General features: G+C 46.8%; 1 protein-coding gene across 1 annotated transcript in view; it reads left to right on the forward strand.

Moving 5' to 3' along the window:
• Positions 1 to 6887: 6887 nt before the first annotated feature.
• LOC147412353 (uncharacterized) overlaps positions 6888 to 21487 on the forward strand; it is a 79046-nt gene continuing 64446 nt past the window's right edge. The window contains exons 1-2 of the mRNA XM_086481442.1: positions 6888 to 7032; positions 11097 to 11723. Coding sequence (XP_086337568.1) covers positions 6888 to 7032; positions 11097 to 11723 — 772 coding nt within the window. The remainder of the gene's footprint in view (positions 7033 to 11096; positions 11724 to 21487) is intronic.

Genomic DNA, 21487 nt, shown 5'->3' on the forward strand with positions numbered 1-21487 from the left:
GAGTGAGGGGACGAGGCTTGTCTCCATTTGCGTCCCCTGTCCATAGCTCCAGATCCCACCTGCTCTCCCCATTGGGCTGGGGAGACCAGTGCCACCACTCTGCACGTTGGGGTTCTCCAGCCAGGACACAGCTTGGCCGGCTGTGGCCAAGCACAACGGTTAATAACCAAACTCCTCCTGCTTTTCCCCTGGGAAAAGCACTTAGCGGAGTCACTCTTGCTTGCAGGAGCCTAATTGCCTTCAAGACTTCCACCCTTCTTCAGTTCAGCTGGCCAGTGGGTGCAGCACAGTACGACAAGTTCAGTTGCCCTAGACAAGCAGAATAACAATTTCTTTGATTACTGAAATACAGCAATTTTGAAAGGGCATGAACAGCTCCTTCATGTTGACCTACTCCTCCAGACTTTTCTACCCAAGAAAAAACCAAATCCTCCCCTTGCTGGATCCAGACGATTCTCTAATGGGGCTGCCTGGCAGCTGGGAAAGCAACCTGACAAGGACAAGCACATCAGACACAGGATTCAGAGGATGACATGGGATGACACACTGGTCCCAAGGGTCGCAGACCCGCAGACACCCTGGCAAGCAGGGATAAGCCAACACAGGCCTCAGGTATCAAGTCCTTCAAACTCCTCTTCAAACCCAAAAAGCCCCATCTCAGCACACAGCTTTGGAGGTTCCTTACTTATTTCCTTCTGGTGGCAGAGATGCTCAGTGCTGCTCCCTGCAACTCGTCCAACAGAGAGGACAGGGGGATGGGAAAGCCTGTGCACGAGGGGTACTCCAGGTAATCCCGTGTCGCTATCCCAAACTGAAGTTATCCACCAAAACCATCTCTGCTTGCTCAGATAATGCTCTTTTCTCCCATAAAGCAAGAAGAAAGCTTGACTTGACAGGAACAGCAATTTGCACATGACAGTTAAGGATATCACCGAGGTGGCAGCGTGGCCATCTGCATTCCAGCATTTGCCTTTGGACAAGACACCAGCCCTTTACTTGCCCTGTTGCTGCCCCTTCATTTAATCTCACTCAGTTTGTCAAGCTGCCAGTCAGTGTGCTGTAACATTGCTGATCCAACACCACTGTGAAAATTTCAGTCAACAGCTCTATCTTTCAAGTGGGGACCGTGATCTCTAAGCCTGACTGCAAACAGCCACAGTTTCCAGATGAGCCATCAAACGGGAGCTGGGGAAATCCCACCTCACCATCCTGCAGGGATCTCCAAGCAGGAAATCAAAGCAGAGGCTTTGGCATCTTAGAGAGCACAAGACTTGGGTGCAGGGGCACAAGTGAATGAAGGATGCCCAAGCCACCCACCAGCTAGGCTAAGGGGCAGCCGGAGCCAGTTCTGCTCTCGGATGTACGTGTGCAAGTCACCCTGACACCCCACTGCATCTCAAATTTGAGTTCTAAAATTATCCAGTCCTCTCTTCTTTCCATCAATAATCTGCCAGGCAGCCTAAGGCAGCAGCAAAAGGGCAAAACTTCAACTGAGGCACCAAAACAGCACCAAAGCAGGCAGCTGCTGAGGGCAGGGGAGCAGCTGGAGCACACCTCACCTCCACAGTGCTGCTCCCGCCCGGAAGGCTCAGCATCACCGTGTTGAGGCGTCTGAAGAGCCCTCGTTGAAACAACTGATCGAGCAGCTTCTCGGGACCTGCCTGCTTGAACATCTCCATGACAGCAGCAGCTGTCCTGAGAAGCGGAGATGCTCACCAGGAGGTAACTCAACCCTGGGGAGTCAGCAGCGGGGACTATGGAGCAGCAGAGCCCATCTTACTGCAGGGAGAGAAACCATCCCCGAACCACTCCTATTATTGTTCTGCTTGTCGATTAGGCACAATATTGGCGGAGCTTGCAGTGAAGTAGGACAGGATTTATTGCTCAGTCCCATACAATAGGGCCCTGAGGCAATGGAGAGGCACATCTACTCCTGCCAGCCCCCCCGGGTACACTGCAAGCTGCCCAGGGGAGGGAGGGAAGGCATCACCCCAGGACAGAAGTACCTCAACAGCTCTGCCTGTCAGTGCCTGGTACAAGCATGCAAAACTCAGCATTTATACACCAGCACCACCCATCCGAGGTGGCCTGCTCTCTGCAGAGATGGAAAGTGCATTTTCATTGTGGAGTCAAAGAAAGCTGCCCTGGGAATCCCCCACTTGGAGATTACATTTATCCCCCAAACAGCTGGAAAAGCAGCAAGAGGGAAATTCAGCCCCTTCCTCCTTAGCCCAGGAGGCTGAGCCCGGACTCTCACACACTGCCTGATGCTTTATCCACAGACACAGCCAAGCCTGCCGTGCCAGGGCTGAGTTTACCAGCTCCACAAGTCCAACCCACCTAGCATGGAGAACAAATCTCTCCCGAGCCCTGTTTGCAAGCCCCTCACAGCAGGGAGCACATCCCACCCAGCCTCAGCACACGAGCCGTTCCTGGCTGCAGCAGCCTTGCTCTCCCTGCCAGGGGAGCAACCCAAGCTCTTTCTGCTAGGCAGCTTGGCACACGAGGCAGCCTCCAGGAATTAAACAGCCTTTTTCTGCAGCCGGTCTCCAGAGAGGCTCTGCCACACGACGGAGTCCGCAGGCTGAAAGTACACAACCTCGAAAGTGTATTTTTCTGCAACAACCCAGCTGGTTTGATCCCCAGTAGGTGTGAAACTCGCCTCGCCAGGAGCAGTTTGAGGACAGACCTCACACCCTCGTTTCTACCATTAACAGCAGTTTGACACAAAGTGAATGCAGATGCAAGAGGCAAACCGTAGGGAAATCTGTGCTCTTTCTGGAGCAAAGGGGCACAGGGTTCTCTTGAGCTCAGAGCTCCAAACCCCACGACTCTCACAGCTAAATACCTTCCACAAAATAAAGGGAGAACTTGTAAAAATGATCCAGACTCTTTTCTGCTCAAAAATCTACACAAACTCTACTTAACTGAGGGGTGCCCCAGCTAAAACTGCCCCAGAGCCAGGCTCCTCGTGCCGCATTGCAACGGAATAGCTTGCCTTCTCTCTCAGACAGCAATATGGAAATGTTGCATGTAAAAATCAAGTCACAGGCTGCTACAGACCAGTCATTTTCATTGGAAAACAGCCCCACAGCTACTTACCATCTCTGCCCGGAAGGACGCAGGGATGACAGTCTGATTGGAGAGGCGGAGAGTTCGAGAAGCATCTTGTAGAACTTGGATACTGCCGAAATTTATCTTACTCGGATGCATGTAGACAACCGGTCCTTCTCCAATGCTCACTAGATGGATTTTCTGCTCCAAGAAGCAGGTAGGAAAGATAAAAAAAACCAACAGCAAACGTTTAAAAAGACTAGACAGCTCTAAGGGTACTCCTAGGCTGGGGATAACTACATCTGTTTGGAGTTTTCAGTGTTGTAAGACTGAAACAGAAGGCCTGGAGCAAGTGTGGAAACTGGAGTGATCCCATCTGAAAGTCACAAGCTCCCGTTACCAGAGGATAAAGAAACCCTGTTCCCCACGCTGCCTTCTTCACATCTCTCCCACACTGTTACCTTCAGGAAAGCTCAAATCCAGCCTTGCACAAAACATCCCCTCAGCATGGTTTCTTACACAGCGCTTGCTTTAGCGGCGTTCGGGGAGGTCCCTGGGTGCTCCTGAACAAAAGCCCCAACGAAGCAGCAGTCGCTCTTCATCTAATGACACAGCAGAGTACGAGACCCAGGGACTGTGCTGGGTTTCACACTGGGCTTCTTATGGCATCTCCCATATCCACCATTACATGCTGTGTCGGACACTTAGATCACCACCGAAGAGGACACCATCCTTCCTCTTCTCTAGGCATTAGCTGTTGCTTACGCCATGAATCCCTCCTCCTCTCACCCACACCAGCCATATCAAGTTCTTGTTTTCCCTGGAAGAAGCCCTCTGCACTTCATGCCCCACCAAGATGAGTCACACAAAGGCACACTTTTCCCCTCGCACTCACCAGTGGGGATCCTTCACTCCCAAACACCGCGATACGAGCGATGGTGTCCTGCTTCCCCATCACCTGGGCTTCCAGTGTGAACGGGACCTCCACCGAGCTGTGAGGCTGGATGATCCCACACGGCACAGGGCTGCAGTACCGCACAGCAGCGTCCTCCTTGCGTTTCTGCAAGGGACAGAAGCAAATGCAACTTCAGAGGGACTTCTGAGGAAACTTTAGACTCCTTAACATCTACCACATTGGCAACTCACACACATTTTTAAAAATCCCTAGGAGAAACGCAGAAAGGCACAGCCCAACACAACATGCAAGACTTGCATGGGCTTAGCACCCTCAGGGCGTTCAAAAGCTGCTGCATCCACAACCACCCACTCCTGTGCTGGCAGCCTCCTTGCAGCAGCTTTTCACAACCCTCTAAGTTCTCCTGCATGAAAGCATCCCAAAGACCAGAATATCAACTGCTTCCTGAAGTTTATATTCAGGTAGGCTCCTATTTAACTGCTTCCTAAAGATTATACTCAGGTAGGTTCCTGTTCTCAGCAAACCTTTAGGTTTGAATATAAACTAGCAAGGTCTTATCCAAACCACTTTTTTTCCTTAATAAACCCCTTGATAACCTTTGAGGGCAGGAGGCGGACGCGATGCCAAACCTGAGGAAGAACCCTGTAGCAGCCTGGAAGATCGCTGTCGTTCACAAGGGTCAGCGTCTGCTGGCAAGGGACTTTCAGTAGGCACTGTTCAAACGGCACGACGGGGATGAGCGCTCGCAGCAGAGGCACCACGCATCTAGGCAAAGAGATGGCCGAAAGGGAATTGGGCACACTGAGAGAATGTAGAATGTTCACTCCCCAGATAGCGTGAAACGGAGCCTAACACATTTGTCACTGTCAAATAGACCTTTAATACCCCTACAGTGATAAATCACCTTTGACTTCGTTTTACTCAACAACCTCTTGTAAAGGAGGGGCAAACCCTGAGACTCAGCATCACAGAGGCTGCCAAGGGCCCAGGCAGAGCACGGTGCCCTGTCCCACAGCTGTCCCACCAGCTCTGCCCCTCCTCTGCCCTAGGAGGCTTGCAAGGACCCTCCCAAGGGTCCCAGCAAGGCACGACCTCTGGAGAAGCCTTCCCACCGAGGACCAGGCCTCGCCAAGACTCAAGGACACAAGACTCCAGTAAAAAGACTCCCTCCTCTCCCACACCACTGTTGCCCTGCCTGAAAACTCAGCCATTTGCCCCAGCGATGGAGGGCACAGGCCACCACCTGCCTCATGCAGCGGGTGATCATCCTCTCCCAGCTCCTACAGCTACCTTGGCCCTTCGCCCCCACGGGTCCGTGCGCTGTCTGTGCCCACTTGCTCTTGTTCTACAAAACTGCAGCCCAGGCGCTGACTGGATGACTCTGCCTGGGCGAGGGAACAGCACCAGGGAACTGCACCCCTCTTGTCATTAAACTGACACCCACTGCAGCCCAACAGGACTGAGTCTGGCTGCAACAAGAACAACTTCTGGCTGAAGTCTGAGAACATTGATGCTCAAAAGAAACCTGAGCTCACTCACCTTCCACATCAAGGACTGCTTTCCCCTTCATAAGATCTTGCCTTTATTTTTCCCTCACCAGTCCTGCCATAAGCTCCTTTCCCATTTGCATGTGTCTTCACCAACCGAACCAGACACCAACTTTCAGCAGGCTGCTCGCTGCGTCCCAAACAAATGTTGTATTTCGGTCGCAGCCCAGCACAAGCCCACCACTTGCAGGGAGGAGAGGTGGCCCTTTGGAAATTTGTTACACCTCAAGCACCAAAACCAAGGCCAATAATGAGTATAATTACTGTTCCCTCTCAAAAAAGGCTCAGGGCCGTGCCTGTCCGCTGAGCACAGGTGCTTCTCCACACGGGCTGCTTTCAAAGCCCTGCTGTTCTCGTACCCAGCTGGGCAGAACTCGCTCATTGAGCAACACTTCTCATTTGGAGCTGGAGCCAACAAACCAGGTGCGAGGCAACGTGCTGGTGATGGATGCACAAGGAGAGACGAGGAGCTGCAAGGAAAGCGCTGATACCTGGCTGTGAGGAGCAGCGCCGACACTTCCTTGCCCACACCATCCACGTCCACCACCAGTGCCAGCTCGTAGCTCCTCACGGTGTTGGAACACAGGGTGACCTGGTGGAAGAGAAGAGCATCAAACACTTCATGACTCCCAAAAGCCATTATCCAAGGGTGGTGCCCTCCGGTTCTCGTTCCATGGTAAGGAAAGGGACAATTTTGCCTTAATTCTGCTGCTGGCCCACGGGTAGAACACTGCCTCTGGGAGGAACAAAAGGCTTCTGACAACATCTTCTGTGTTAAATACACCTTGCAGTTAGCAGGACACATGCAAGCCAAATTAAAGCACAGTTAGACTAACGCTCTACCCACCACCGTATTAAAATCAAGGGATGAGTTTTTAATCTCAACTCCAACAGCAAAAAACCAGAGGAAATCTGTTGACTTCAACAGAATGAGTTCAGCTTTACAGCGGGAAGCAGAGGGCAAAATGGGGCCCAGCAAAAGTCCACAAACAGCAGGAAAACACAGAAAATGTGCCACTCATGGCTGCCAGAGCTTTTGTAGTCCCCGTTGGAGATCGCCGCAGTGAACACAACTCATTCTGCACAACAGGAGAGGAGAAATAAGACCGGGAAGAAAAGCAAACTGCTTTATACAATGACATCTCTTTTTTTTAACAGCCACCTTCTGTCCTCATCCTTCCTCTGCCCACTCTAAATCAAAGAAATTGCTCCAAGCAGCTCTCAAACACATGAATGGCTTCTGTACTTGATCACAGGGTGCACGGTCTTCAGCTTATGATTTTGGAAACAAAACGTTTCTCCTTCAGAAAAGCCCCACAGTAACCCAGCTAACAAAAGCCCAACGCTACTGCAGGGATATCACGCGTGTTATGCTCCAAGCCAGCATCACCAAAGCCCTCCCATACACCCATGAAGCTTCAGCTCCACCTGCTGAAGCACGTACGGCCGGACTCTTCCCCTACCTGGATATCCAGGTGTCCCTGGGAACGGAGGGTCCCTCTGCAGGGCGTTATGGTAAATTCCGTCGGCTTGACGTGACTTTGGGCTCCTCTTCTCCAGGATGACCGAGTGTTGTCCACCACTTGAACAAAACTGCTGACACTGGGCTCTCCTGAGCCATCCCCAGGAATGCGAAGGTTGAAGGTCACGGGTACCGAGGACGTGTTAGTGAGGCGACATGACAAGGTACAAGGAAAACCTGGGAAAATAACACAAATATGAATTTATCCGCCAGTTATCCCATGATTCCTGGTGTCAATATTCTGTTATGATCAAACTGCACTTGGAGTTCAGCTCTTTTGGATCTGAATTACAGCTGATGGAGAAGCTAAGCGAGGAACTGGTCGTCACTTAAGTTCCCTTTTACGCTGATCACGGATTGCTTCATTGGAAATGCCCTCTCTTAGCGACGTTGAACACCAGTTTTTCTCTCTCTGACTGTGAGGAGCACTCTCGCCAAAACTAGCACTAGTTATTTCTCATGTAGGAGTCTGCACCCAGACAGACTATTTCTTCTGAAAATTCAACCCATAACATTCCCTATTAACTCCACAAACATTCCTCCCACAGTTTTCAACGTATAAAAGGAGTGTATTGTCATCGAGGAGAAGCTACAGTAAGAGAAAGGAAAGATGAAATTGGGAACTACAGCATGATGCAAAGCAATCTGAGGCAGCTTCTCTAGGCAGGATCCTTAAGGCACCTCCTGGTGTAATAAGTAACATATTGTGCTTTGTTCATTAAACCTGTATGGGAAGGTATGGATGGAAGATTTCTGTGCCCGCAAGGCTTGATAGCCCAACCGAAGGACATCCGGCAAAGTAAACAGGACCCGCAGCTGAGGGGGTTGAGTAATCACATTCTTGCATAAGTCCACCCACAGGGCAACGAGGAAGACCTTCAGCCTTCATCCTTACGATCACCAGGAGGCAGAGAAAGACCCCCCAGCAACAGAAGGAACATGCGCAGAGTATCGACCTGATTGCGACATCGCGAATGCAGGAAATGAGACTGTATATAATGTGCTTACACGAGGCGGGAAGGCGCGAGCCGTTGGCGGAGCGCAGACTCCCCGGCCGCCCAGCGCTGCCTTTGCTCTTGTTCGCTTGCTAATATAATAAAATTCGCATTGGATTTTGACACTTTAAATTGTCCGTGTCTCTACCTATCACAATTTGGTGCCGTGACTCGGATCACGACTAGATTGTGGCCTGCAGCTGCATTGGGGAGGCGCCCCGCCATCCGGCGGCCCCTGCAGCCCTCAGGTCGCTTCTGTCTCGACCGACGAACCTAAATTGAACACTGAGCAAAGGAGAACCGGTAACCCTGTAATCTTTGTGCACGAAGCTCCGAACGAAGACGCAGGACGCGTGAGTATAGGCCGGGAATCCGTTCGGTTTGGGTTGGGTATCCTGGGGCACGGTGTATGAGACGTCCTGCCAGGGCGAAGTGAGTGCGGACCCTCTAGTAGTGCGTTTCTCGTAGCCCGCGAGGGAGCGAGCCCCAAACGAGGGGAGCGGTTGGTGTGTGTGTGTGAGTGCCTCAGAAGATGGGACAAAGGAAAAGCAAGCCCTTTGAGCCCATGGGAGAGGGGCCCCATGTGAAATTGCCCCAAATACCGCCCGATAGTCCCCTAGGGCTGATGTTGAAACACTGGGATAACTTTCCCTCTAGGCAGGGAAAGGATAAGGTAAAAATGATCCATTATTGCATAGAGGTCTGGGGCGGAAAACAGATTCAAGGAGACCATCTGTATTGGCCTGGTTTTGGATCATTTGAGGATTGGATATGTCAGGCGCTAAACATTTATGTTAACTCAAAGGAACCATTTAATTTGGAAGAAAGTGAATATGCCAGTCTGTGGATGGTGGCCGACACTAGGGTAAATTTATACCCTTTAAAAGAAAAGGGGGGTGGCTACCGAGGGAGGAAGAATAGAGAGGAAGAATTAATAAAGCTTTCAAGGAATATCAAGAAGCAGATGAGTCGCCCACTAAATGGTTAGAGAGACTACGAAAGAGTCTCCAAATGCATTCCAGTCTGAATGTAGACACTCAGGAGGGGCAGGCCCTGCTGAAAATGCAATTTGTAGCAAACGCATGGGAAGATAGTAAAAGAAAAATTGAGAAGACAGATGATTGGCAGAACAGAGGTTTGGACAGGCTGTTGAGGGAGGCACAGAAGGTGTTTGTCAGAAGGAAAGACGAGAGGTTTAAGAAGCAGGCAAAGGTGATGGTAGCAGTGGCTCGGGAAGGACAACGTGGAGGTGGGATTAGATCGACTCACAAAACGGACCCAAGACCCGGGGTGGAAGGAACAAGGAGAAAGGACGTAGGGTGTTATTATTGTGGGAGGAAGGGTCATATGAGAAGGGAATGCAGAAAGCGGCTGCAGGATGAGAAAATATTCAAGGAGGATTAGGGGTGTCAGGGGCTCTATTTGCTGGGGGCTAGACGTAAGACCGAGCCCTTGATAAAAATTAAAGTAAGTCCCCAGCAACAGGAAATCGAGTTCCTTGTGGACTCCGGGGCCGAAAGGTCCACAGTACAAGAATTACCCCGGGGATGTCACTTGTCCCCGGAGACAATGCAAGTCATTGGAGCAAAAGGAGAGCCTTTCGGGGTTCCAGTAATAAAAGACGTTCTTTTTGAAATGGAATCTAAATTTGGGGTGGGATCCCTATTGTTGGTCCCAGAAGCAGATTATAACCTATTGGGACGAGATATGATCATCACACTGGGCATTAATTTGGAAGTTAAAAATAATGAGTTGCAAGTAAAATTATGTCCCCTTAGGAGTGAGGATGAAGTAAAAATTAACCCCGAGGTTTGGTACACTCCGGAGACAGTGGGCAAATTAGATATCCCACCCTTCACTGTAACTATCAAGGATCCGGAAATTCCAATAAAAATAAAACAATACCCAATCTCACAAGAAGGCAGGATGGGGTTGAAACCAGAGATTGAAAGATTAATTAAACCAAGGCTACTGGAACCATGCATGTCTCCCTTCAATACACCCATCTTACCCGTAAAGAAAACTGATCGGTCCTATAGATTAGTCCATGACCTACGGGAAATTAACAAAAGAACACTTGCAAGGTTCCCAGTTGTGGCAAATCCGTATATTTTACTCAGCCAGCTGGGACCTGAAAGTAAAGAGACCTTACTAACCCCATAGTGGGATATCCTGGTTTACTTACTACAGAAACCTCCATACGAACAGCTGAAAGAGGGTGGACTCACGCCAGCCGAATCAAAGGACCCGTAAAGAATCAACAGTGGCAAGTGACCAGTGTACCCGGGGACCTAAAAATAAAATTTCAAAGGACCTGAATGAACACCTTTAAAATTGAATATAGTGAGAATCCAATTCTGACTGAAGATGGGCATGTAGATGCTGAAATCAAGTGTGGTATATTAACTGTTACCCATTCGTGTGCTTTGTGTGTAAGGTGTGTCGGGAACGGTGGTGGGCCCATTGCCGAAACGGAAGACCCCAAAGAGTGTCTGCCGGATCTGCTGGGAGTGGGAAAGGGAACTCACAGAATTGGCATTAAAATTAAAAGAATCACAGGGAGAGATTATTCTTGAATCAGAGGAATGGTGGGAGATATTTGCTAAAGGAATTCGGCCCAAAAATTATTGTTACCATTCGAATGAACCAATTCCTTTTGTCGCTGAAATAGTAAGAGGGCAGTGCCGGAAGTTCCTGAAAGGGGTGAAGTGCAACGCACCCCAAGTTAAAGATACCAACTGGAGTTCATACATCCTGAGGCAAGTGGCTAAAATAAGCACGAGTCCTCCTGAAGAATTCCTCTGCTGCCGAGAAGACGGTACCCCTCGTGGCTCGAAGCAACCGAGTCGACGAGCGAGGCAGAGGAGTAAAAGACTATGGAGGAATGAACCCAACGATTGGGACCGTAAAGCAGTGCTTGAGATCCTGCCTCAAGGATGGTAGCGAAAAGGCGAAGCCCTGGAGTGCAAACGACAAAAATCAGGGACGGGTATCAAATCGGGGTAGGAATAAGCAATTGGTATATTACAAAAACCACCACTTTTCCCGATACGTATTTATAGGGGCAATCTGGGTAGTATTATGCATCCCTGTTTGTGAGCCGTACGCGCACGAACCTTTTAAATGGACCCTGTTTAGATGGGAAGACCAAGCTGTAGTACAGACAAAAATAGTCTCTGGACCTCCCAGTTTTACTCCCACATTGTGCCAACTCGTGCCAATACAACCATGCTTAAACCTGAAAGGGTTTTATTTTTGCCCTAGTTCAAATCCAGGAAGGACCTATTGTAATTCACCAGGACATTATTATTGCACATACTGGGGTTGTGAAACCATAGCATCGGACTGGGCTCCCGGGGGAGGGAATGACAAGTTTATTACAGTAACATGGGGACCAGTGGGATGTGCACCCCCTCAGCGTGATAGTTCTGGTGGTATACTATTGTCTGGAAATTGCCAGTTTGTATACATGAATATTTCTCAAGACCAGAACCCTACATGGTTTGTGGGAAAAACTTGGGGAATGCGTTATTGGGAACCAGGAACTGATAGAGGAGGACTGATACTAATAAAAAAAGAGACCATTCCAAATGATCCGGAACCAATTGGACCAAATCCCGTGCTAACACATGAACAAACTCTGGGACCCGCGAATGATACTGAAACTAGCAATGATACCCAGTTTACTGGTAATAATACTCACTCTGGTATAACTATCTCAGAAGAAGAAAACTTAGAAGGAAATACCCTATGGAAAGTGATGCAAGCTAGCTACCGAATACTAAATAAGACTAACCCGCAAATAACCAGCTCCTGCTGGCTATGTTATAGCATTAAACCGCCCTTTTACGAGGCTGTAGGAATTACATCCAAGGCTAGGCAGGTAAATGGGACAAACCCTGCACAATGTTTATGGAGAAAAAGGAAAGGATCAGGTCCAAGGTCTCACCTTGGAACAAGTAACGGGAAAAGGACGGTGCGTTGGGACAATTCCACCCACAAAACAACATTTGTGTAATGTAAGTATTTCACTCACAAAGGAAGCTCCTGCGGATTGGTTAATACCAGCGGCAAACACAAAATGGGTGTGCTCAAGCATCGGAGTAACACCTTGCTTGAGCCTCCGAAATGTTAATAAAAGCAAAGATTATTGCATACAAGTAGCAATAATTCCAAAAATTGTATATCACTCAAATGAGTTTGTCTACAATTATCAAACCACCCCCGAGCACCATCTTGCTAGGAGGGAACCGTTTACAGCTCTGACCATAGCCGCCCTCCTTACAATTGGAGGAACCGGAGCGACCACAGGGATGACCTCTCTATTAATCAACAAGCTGAATTTAAGTCACTTAGAGTAGCAGTGGATGAGGATTTGAGCAGAATAGAAAAATCGATAGACGCATTGGAAAAATCACTAAGATCACTATCAGAAGTGGTGCTTCAGAATAGACGCGGCTTGGATTTATTATTCTTGCAGCAAGGGGGATTGTGTGCAGCTTTAAAGGAAGAGTGCTGTGTGTATGCAGATCATACCGGAATAGTACGGGACACAATGGCAGAGCTAAGAAAGGGGTTGGAACAACGAAGGAGAGAGCGAGAATCCCAACAAAGTTGGTACGAATCATGGTGTAACCATTCTCCTTGGCTTACTACTTTATTGTCAACATTGGCGGGACCATTAATACTGCTCACTTTAACGCTTGCATTTGGACCTTGTATTTTTAATAAAGTTATCGCGATAGTTAAGAACCGTTTAGAAGCCGCTCACCTGATGCTTGTTCGAGCGAAGTACGAATCGGTATCCGATGAGCCCGATTTGGCAGAAACCCTTATTTTGAGTGCTCAAGAGCTACAACGGTTCAATGAACAAAATAATGGACAAAAGACAAAGGGGGGATTGTAATAGGTAGCATATTGTGTTTTGTTCATTAAACCTGTATGGGAAGGTACGGATGGAAGATTTATGTGCCCCCAAGGCTTGATAGCCCAACCGAAGGACATTCGGCAAAGTAAACAAGACCCGTAGCTGAGGGGGTTGAGTAATCACATTCTTGCATAAGTTCACCCACAGGGCAACAAGGAAGACCTTCAGCCTTCATCCTTACGACCACCAGGAGGCAGAGAAAGACCCCCCAGCAACAGAAGGAACATGCGCAGAGTATCGACCTGATTGCGACATCGCGAATGCAGGAAATGAGACTGTATATAATGTGCTTACACGAGGCGGGAAGGCGCGAGCCGTTGGCGGAGCGCAGACTCCCCGGCCGCCCAGCGCTGCCTTTGCTCTTGTTCGCTTGCTAATATAATAAAATTCGCATTGGATTTTGACACTTTAAATTGTCCGTGTCTCTACTTATCACAAACAGAATTAATTAAAAAATTTCAACAAAACAAGGAACAAAGTCTGAAATACAAATTACTGGGATAAACCTATGTTAAGGCAGGTTTATTAAATGCAGTTCTTCTGTCACAGAACAGATTGACAGAACAGTCGAGGTTGGAAGGAACTTCTGGAGACCATCTAGTCCAACCTCCCTGCTCAAAGCCTATGACCTCGTCTAGTCTTTCAGTTGGCTTCGGATTTTTTTATTTGACTCCAGTTTCTACCCAAAGGTATTCTGACAAGTGTTCAAGCCATCCAATCCCAGTTAACCTTAAGCCCAACAACAAAGAAGCAAAAGAAAAGGTAAGTGAAGGTAGTTTTTCTTCAAGGCAATAAATATTATTAAACATCACCAATTAACATGTGTACGCCCTGCAACTGAAGCATCCTGAATTGACAATAATTACAGCAGTGAGTCTAAAGTTTTACAATACTTACTTCAGAAAAAGCAATTCCAAACCTAAGACTTTGCAGCTGTTTAGTTTAATATCCACCTACACCTGTTCTTTTACTCATTTTATTGACTCTATCAGCCTGTCTGGGCTCTACATTTTTCAGAATGCAAGATGTATATAGATATGGTCCTACTTTCTATCTCAATGAACAGTGACACACTAAAGTACTCGGACATTTCCGATCATCACTCCAAGCTGGGCTAAAAACTGGCTGGATGGCCAAGCACAGAGAGTGGTGGTGAAGGGAGTTCAATCCAGCTGGCGGCCGGTCACAAGGGGTGTCCCCCAGGGCTCAGCATTGGGACCGCTCTGGTGTCACGTCTTGATGGATGAGCTGGATGAGGGGATCGAGTGCTCCCGCAGGGAGCTTGCAGATGACACCACGCTGGGTGGGAGCGTCGATCTGCTGGAGGGCAGGGAAGCTCTACAGAGGGATCTGGACAGGCTGGATTGCTGGGCCAAGGCCAGTTCCACAAGTTGCAACAAGGTCAAGTGCCGGGTCCTGCACTTCGGCCACAACAACCCCCAGCAGCGCTACAGGCTGGGGAGGAGTGGCTGGGAAGCTGCCCGGCAGAGAGGGACCTGGGGGTGCTGGTCGACAGGCGGCTGAACGTGAGCCGGCAGTGTGCCCAGGTGGGCAAGGCGGCCAACAGCATCCTGGCCTGTGTCAGCCATGGTGTGGCCAGCAGGAGCAGGGAGGTGATCGTGCCCCTGTACTGGGCACTGGTGAGGCCGCCCCTCGAATGCTGGGTGCGGTTTTGGGCCCCTCAGGACAAGACAGACACGGAGGTGCTGGAGCGTGTCCAGAGAAGGGCAGCGAAGCTGGTGAGGGCTCTGGAGAGCAGGTCTGATGGGGAGCAGCTGAGGGAGCTGGGGTGGTTTAGTCTGGAGAAGAGGAGGCTGAGGGGAGACCTTACTGCTCTCTGCAACTGCCTGAAAGGAGGCTGGAGTGAGGTGGGGTCGGTCTCTTGTCCCAAGTGACAAGCCATAGGACAAGAGGAAATGGCCTCAAGTTGTGCCAGGGGAGGTTTAGATTGGACATGAGGAAAATTTTCTTTACTGAAAGAGTGGTCAGACATAAGAACAGGCTGCCCAGGGAGGTGGTGGAGTCACCATCCCTGGAGGTGTTCAAGGACGTACCCATGTGGTGCTCAGGGTCCTGGTTTAGTGGCGGGCTTGGTAGTGTTAGGATAACGGTTGGACCTGATGATCTTAAAGGTCTTTTCCAACCAAAATGATTCTTCTCTGTTGCGCCAGGGAGGTTTAGATTGGACATCAGGATAAATTTCTTTACCGAAAGGGTTATCCAGCATTGGGACAGGCTGCCGAGGGAAGTGGTGGAGTCACCAGCCTTGGAGGTGTTCAAAAAACGTGTTGATGTAGTGCTTCTAGACATGGTTTAGTGCGCATGGTGGTGTTAGGTCAACGGTTGGACTTGATGATCTTAGAGGTCTACTCCAGCCTAATGATTCCATCATTCTATGATCACTACTGGCACAGTTTTAAGAATGGGTCAGTTCATACCTCAGAGCTATTGTTTTAAGCTCTCTGACAGCTCAAGCAGACAGTGTGTTACTGGATTGACTTGGTTTTGGTGTTGAATGTTTCCTGGCAACTACAACTACAGAACTGGTTCTCATTTGAAAACAAAATCAAAAACACAGGTCTACCTCTGTTCCCAAGATACTTTCTTTTATGTCCCCTGGGATTGCTGCTATTACTCTAAGAAGTTTGGCTTTACACAAAATCCTGCTTAAATTGAAGATGGCAAGGAACAGCATGTATTACACAAATCTGCACACAAAGTTCCACCAACAGAACTTCATTGATTCAGGTTATGAAAATTTATGGCTACTGATCACCATGTTCAGAAAAAGGAATCAAATAGCTACACAAGTTCACTACAAATATTTCAAATCTTACTGTATTAAGCCTTTGAGTGGAATGGATCATCAAAAGCAACAGGACTGCTTAAAGAATGGAAGAGAACTTGCATTTCCAATGCACTGAGAAAAAAAATAATAACCACCATCATCATCATTTAGTCGGATCAAAGTAAGTCCTCGCTTTTTATCTGTTATCTGTTTAAAGGCTCCATATTTAATAACAGAGCTTTAATAAAGAACAGAGGACTTCCCACATTTAAGATACCCAGAGGACTTCATTAAGCTCCTCAGTACAACCTGACACCTGAAATAACAACATCCAAACAAAACACAGACATCTCACTGCGTTACTCAAAGGTCCATGGGGACTAAGGGTTTCTGTACAAAAGCCGGGGTAGTACAGATCTGGAAAAAACCAAAACCCATAAAGCACACTGGAGACTTTCTGGACTAAATAGTTGCCAAAGGAAGGTGCAATGGAGAGGGGATAAAACTAAACAAAATACAATCCGTTTAACTCCCAGGACACTGTACACTTTGTAAGTGAACAGGACAAAGTCTCCTTATCACAGTAACAGGTAAAACTTGGGGATAACACTATAGATTAGCCATGAGAGGTAGTTTTATGCATTTTATGCATATGAATATAACTTTTGATGAAGCTATTACAAAGTAAACACTTGAAGCCAGTTTATTCCCTACTAGTTGGTTTTCTGTAGTGGTTTTATTGCTTTTTACCCAAGGGCTTACAGAAATAAGCATTAATTAGGTCTTTTTTTTTCCGCTGATGGCAGAATACACACATGGTAATCTGCCCAAACCATTGTTTTCCCATGCTACAGCTACTGGCATAGTAGAAGCTAGCCCTAAAAGAAAAAAAGAGAGGACTAGAAGCTACTGAATATATTTTCCTGTTCATTGTCAGAGAAGTGATTGTCTCGATCTCTTTCAAAACAGACTTTGCTTTATACCCGTGTGTTTAGATACCCTTGCAGCTGGTTACCCTATGGAGAACTCCAAAGATTAACAGCCAAATCTGAAGACCCAGGTGAACCTTGTAAAACACCATTCAGTGATTCTGCACCTTCCACACTGGTTTTGTTCAGCCATGTGCCTCTAGTGGTATATTCTACTTTTTGTAGTGAGATGCTCTAAGAGCTTTTACCGGCACATTATGTCAGCTTACGTGCCCCGTCATGACAAGCTTGAGTAAGGAATGCACTTGAACGCCAAGCTATGACTTTTCCTAAAGTCACTGGACGTGACCAGATCCGAAAGCACGCAGGGTGTTAACGTCAACGGTGTGATACACTTTGCAACAGCCCTACTGCTCATTGCTTAGTGAAGACACACCTCAAAAGAGCACTTAAGTCTTCCTCAGAAACTATCACTGACATTTCCAAGAACTGAAAAGACAGGCTGTCTTTCTGAAGCCGTGCAACAACTTCATGCTAATCATCCAGTGTCAGGAGACAGATCAAGAAGTTGTACAAGTTCAGAAGTACACTGACAAATCATACCTCCAAGTTTTTTGTCCCTGAGGTCGGTTGGAGAGTTATCGCTGCAGTGAACTCACAGTCCACAAAGATCACTAACTAGTAAAATGTTTTGGGGCTGTTGAACTATAAAGTTGCAACTGTCTCTCACTCAAAATAAAAAGGTTGTCAGGACGCACTCAGTTTTGTAAAGCAGTCAGAGTACTACTTAACTAGAGGCTCTAGTTTGAGACTGGAAAACTCTCTGAACACCAGTATCACAGAACACAACTATTCCCGTTCTCGTGTTTCAGATTTGGAAGTATTTGCATCTTATTTCCAGTACTAATGGCATCACTTTTGTTCTAGCCAGTTTTATTATTTTGCTGTCCTGGCTCCCGGTCCTTTTGAGAGAAAGGTTTCATTCAGTCCTTTGAACAATAACGATGAGGTTACTAACAATGAGTTTAAGAAAGAACTGACACACACAAACTTGTTCAGGCATCCAGAACAAAAGAACCTGGAAGTGTTGAGAGCAAAGTTCAGGACGATGAAGAAAAGGATCTATTTTTCATTTGTAATTAGACCAAGAAGGGAAAATGCTATAAAGTAGATTCAAATCATTTAGATCAGATTACCAGTGCAGCACTGTGCCAAATTATAAATTAGGACTTTACTTCATTTGACATTTTTATCGTTATTAGAAGCATTTTCCAAAGCCTCAGTAGAAATTGATGGAAAAACCAAAATCTGAACTCTCACACCCTAACCATCAGACTGCTCTTCAGTCAACACTTACTCTTCCAGTGGTCATTCCAACACTTGGGACAACTGAAATAAACAGACTGTAACCAGGAATAAAAATCTGTGCTTTAAAAGTATTTTGCATAGTTAAGGCCAACACTTGACTGATTATTGCAAGTCCTGGCCAATTAACTTGAGTATATCAAAAGTAAAATAAACACAAAGTGCATTGAGAGCAAAGCACAAACCAACAGGAACTTCTCACACAGGTGACCGCCACAGCATAGTATTAATAGCGATGGCTGGGGCTGGGACAACCACCTGAAAACCTCCTATTGATGGAAAGTAAGACTAAGGCTTGTGCAACTCTACAGAGAAGCTGGCCATTCAAATCCCTGGGGCTCTAGCCCTTTAAGAGACAAAGAATTCCTTTATTTCTAGGAAAAGCAGAAAAGAATTGCCATCGAAACCACCAGAAGACCTTGAGATCTAAAACCACAGGTCAGGCTATTTATTTTGTCGTGGCTTTGGTCAGAAACTCATTCAGCAGTGTCACCGGGGTGTTTCTGCACTGTCCTCTTCTAAAATGAATGCTCCAGCAAACTTCATATTCATTTCTTCAGAAAACAAAACAAAACAAAAACCACCTTTAAGAGAAAAACCCACTATATTTCTAGCTCTTTGATGACAAAGGCAGACTTCCAAATAAGAATCATTTCAACCCTGTGCCTGTAGAAAAATTGTTCCTCTGCCTGCTCTGTTGCTATTCAGAGATTTCTAAGCAGCTACGAGTCCCGACCAGACAAACGTAACAACTTCAAACACTCCTGGCAGAGGCCTGTTTATTATTTTCCAGTATGACTGTCTGCCAAGTTTCCCTGTCCAGGGTTTGGCTTGGCTTTGTTTGGCTTTTTTTTTTTTTTAAAAAAAAGAAAGGAACTGTGTGAGCTAAGCTGTGTCAGGGACTCTCCTTCCAACAGTTCTTGCAGAAAGTGGAAGTGCACCAGCACGTATGCAGACTTGTATCTGAATACGGTTCAAAACCATTACAAGACACAGCACAGTCAAAACCTTAGTCTTCAAAAACCAAAATGCTATGCTGTGAGTCTTGGAAATCATTTACCAGTACAGAATACTCAAAGTTGTTCTTAACACATGATGAAAAAAGCATAAACTTTAATGAAATCAAGCTGAAACTGATGAACACAGACATCTTTGGCTCCCCTCAAAATACAACCTTTTAATAACACCTTTGGTTTGATGACTTTTCAATGCAATTCTACAGCGCCTGTTTCCAGTCTATTGCCCATCAGTTTAGCTGTACAAATCTGCACACGGCGTTACAGCACAAAGGCACAGATCTGGTGAGGGTTTCTTAGAAGCACTGCTGCACACTGTTATCTTAAATGATGGTCTTGTGATTAAGGCACCTAAAGGCAAGAAAAGGAGGACGAACCCCCCTTCAAACCCCTCGCGACCCTGTACAGGTCATCCAATCCCTCGCTCTATATTCCACATCTAAAATACCAAATTAAGAATTGCTCAAATATTTTAAATTTTTTAAAATCATTTGCTAACTGCATACGTGGCACTCAGACACAAATGCAGTCAGGCAGTCTGTATGGGCGATAAACACTGAAAACAATTTCTTTGCAGGAGTAGAATTAAAAGCAAGAAAAAAATCAAGAGCCTTTGCAAAGGTTCTGCACACAATTCTCAGCTTTCAATCTGAACACGGTCTGGAAAGGCCAACGCGAAGGAATCATCCTCTGGCGAGAGTTTAATCCAATCTCAAATAACTCCAGTAAAAGCACCCAACAACAGAGATATTGCTTAAAAGGGCAGTGGTTTGACACGGCAAGCCTTTTGATGACTCTTGCTATTAGGAGGTTTTCAGGTCTTGAGGTACAAAACTCTGTTCAGGACATGAACTGGGGAGTTGTGGGGGAGACAAAACCCTGAAGTTATGACTGCATGAACAACAGCAATCACTTAAAAGTTACCATCCTGAAGAACTAAAAACTTAAGCCCATACACGACTCACAAATGAGACCGTGGGTTCTGCTGCTTCTCTCCTACAAATAAGTAACTCTCCTTGACAATTATGCATTAGAAAAATGCAGGGCTCCAATTTTTGTTTCTAACTAAAAACATTTGTAGCGTATTTCTAGGAAAAAAGGATTAAGGGTGGAACTCCTGGAGGCAGCCAGACATACACTGATTTTATAGGAATTGTGATCATTCTATACTTTTGAAAAACCACGTTCTCGATGTTATGGAGCCAGACCAGGCAGATCATCTCCTGACAAACTTCCTTGCACCCAACGGAAGGATTGCCCCTTGAAATTTTAATCATGTCTCAACTATTAAGAAACTGTCTTAAAACAAAAAGATAGATCTAATACATGATTTCCTACAACAACGGCAAGCTAACAAAAATATTTAAATGTGACATTTTGGACACATTCATCCTGTTATTGTGGCTGCTACTGGTCAATAGCCAGGGATCAAGGTCTCTGTTAACACAGACAACTCCAGAACATAATCCTCACATGAATACACTACCTCTAGTGCTAGCAGTACCCTGGTTTGAGGAGCTGAAACAGCAGAATTCCTCTGCAGAGCTTCAGTGTGTGCAGCATTTCAGGACACACAACTGGTAGAAAATCCCCTGCCCTTCTTTAGTTACTCATCGCAGCATCCACAGGCAGCTCACAAAATACTCTGAAACAGTAAACTACTTTCAGCTCCAGAACAGCTCAAACCTCCATTAGGGCTAACAAAGAACTCAGTCATTTGAGGACAACACACTGAGTTGACCTCCCGAAGAAAAAACCCGAACCAAAACACCCCCCAGCCCTCCTCAGCTCAGCAAATAAATCGCATCAGGCTTTCCCCTCTGCTTCCCCCTGCCCCACAATTCTAAGTGACTTTCTAGTCTAAAGGCACTCACAAATAGCCACACCGTGCCTTTGTCCAAACAAGCCCAATGAAATCAGACGGCTTCAGAAAGCAACATTTACGCCGTGTGACGGCTGCCGCATCAAACCCTCGCACTAGGAAACTCCTGTTCACTATTGCACACCACGAAACATCTAGGATTATTAACAAAACATAAAAGAAAAATAATGCAAGCTACTGGATTTGAAAACTCAGCCATCCACCTTCGAGGAAGGTGCAGATTCAACTGCATGACCAAGCTTCCAGTTTCAACTGATGGCTGCTGCAAAGCAGCTGTAAAAACGGCCAAAGTTTTGCCCTACTCAGTTTGAAGCATTACTTGTGCTTCTCCTGACCCTTCTACACCAAATTATCTATCTTCAGATAATAAAAGCATTACGCTGCAATCTTAGTCGCCAAGGTTTCTCCTAAACCAACTTCTTACTAAAGGGTCTTTGGCCAACGCCACTCTGATCTACTGTTACTTTTCCATCACCATTTTATCTCCACAATTTTATTGTCAAATGTATAAGCTTCGGCCTCTCGCCGTCAATGTTCTGCTATCAA

This window comes from Leptosomus discolor, unplaced genomic scaffold (genome assembly GCF_034619465.1).
Source record: "Leptosomus discolor isolate bLepDis1 unplaced genomic scaffold, bLepDis1.hap2 HAP2_SCAFFOLD_43, whole genome shotgun sequence".
Taxonomy (NCBI): Eukaryota; Metazoa; Chordata; class Aves; order Leptosomiformes; family Leptosomidae; genus Leptosomus; species Leptosomus discolor.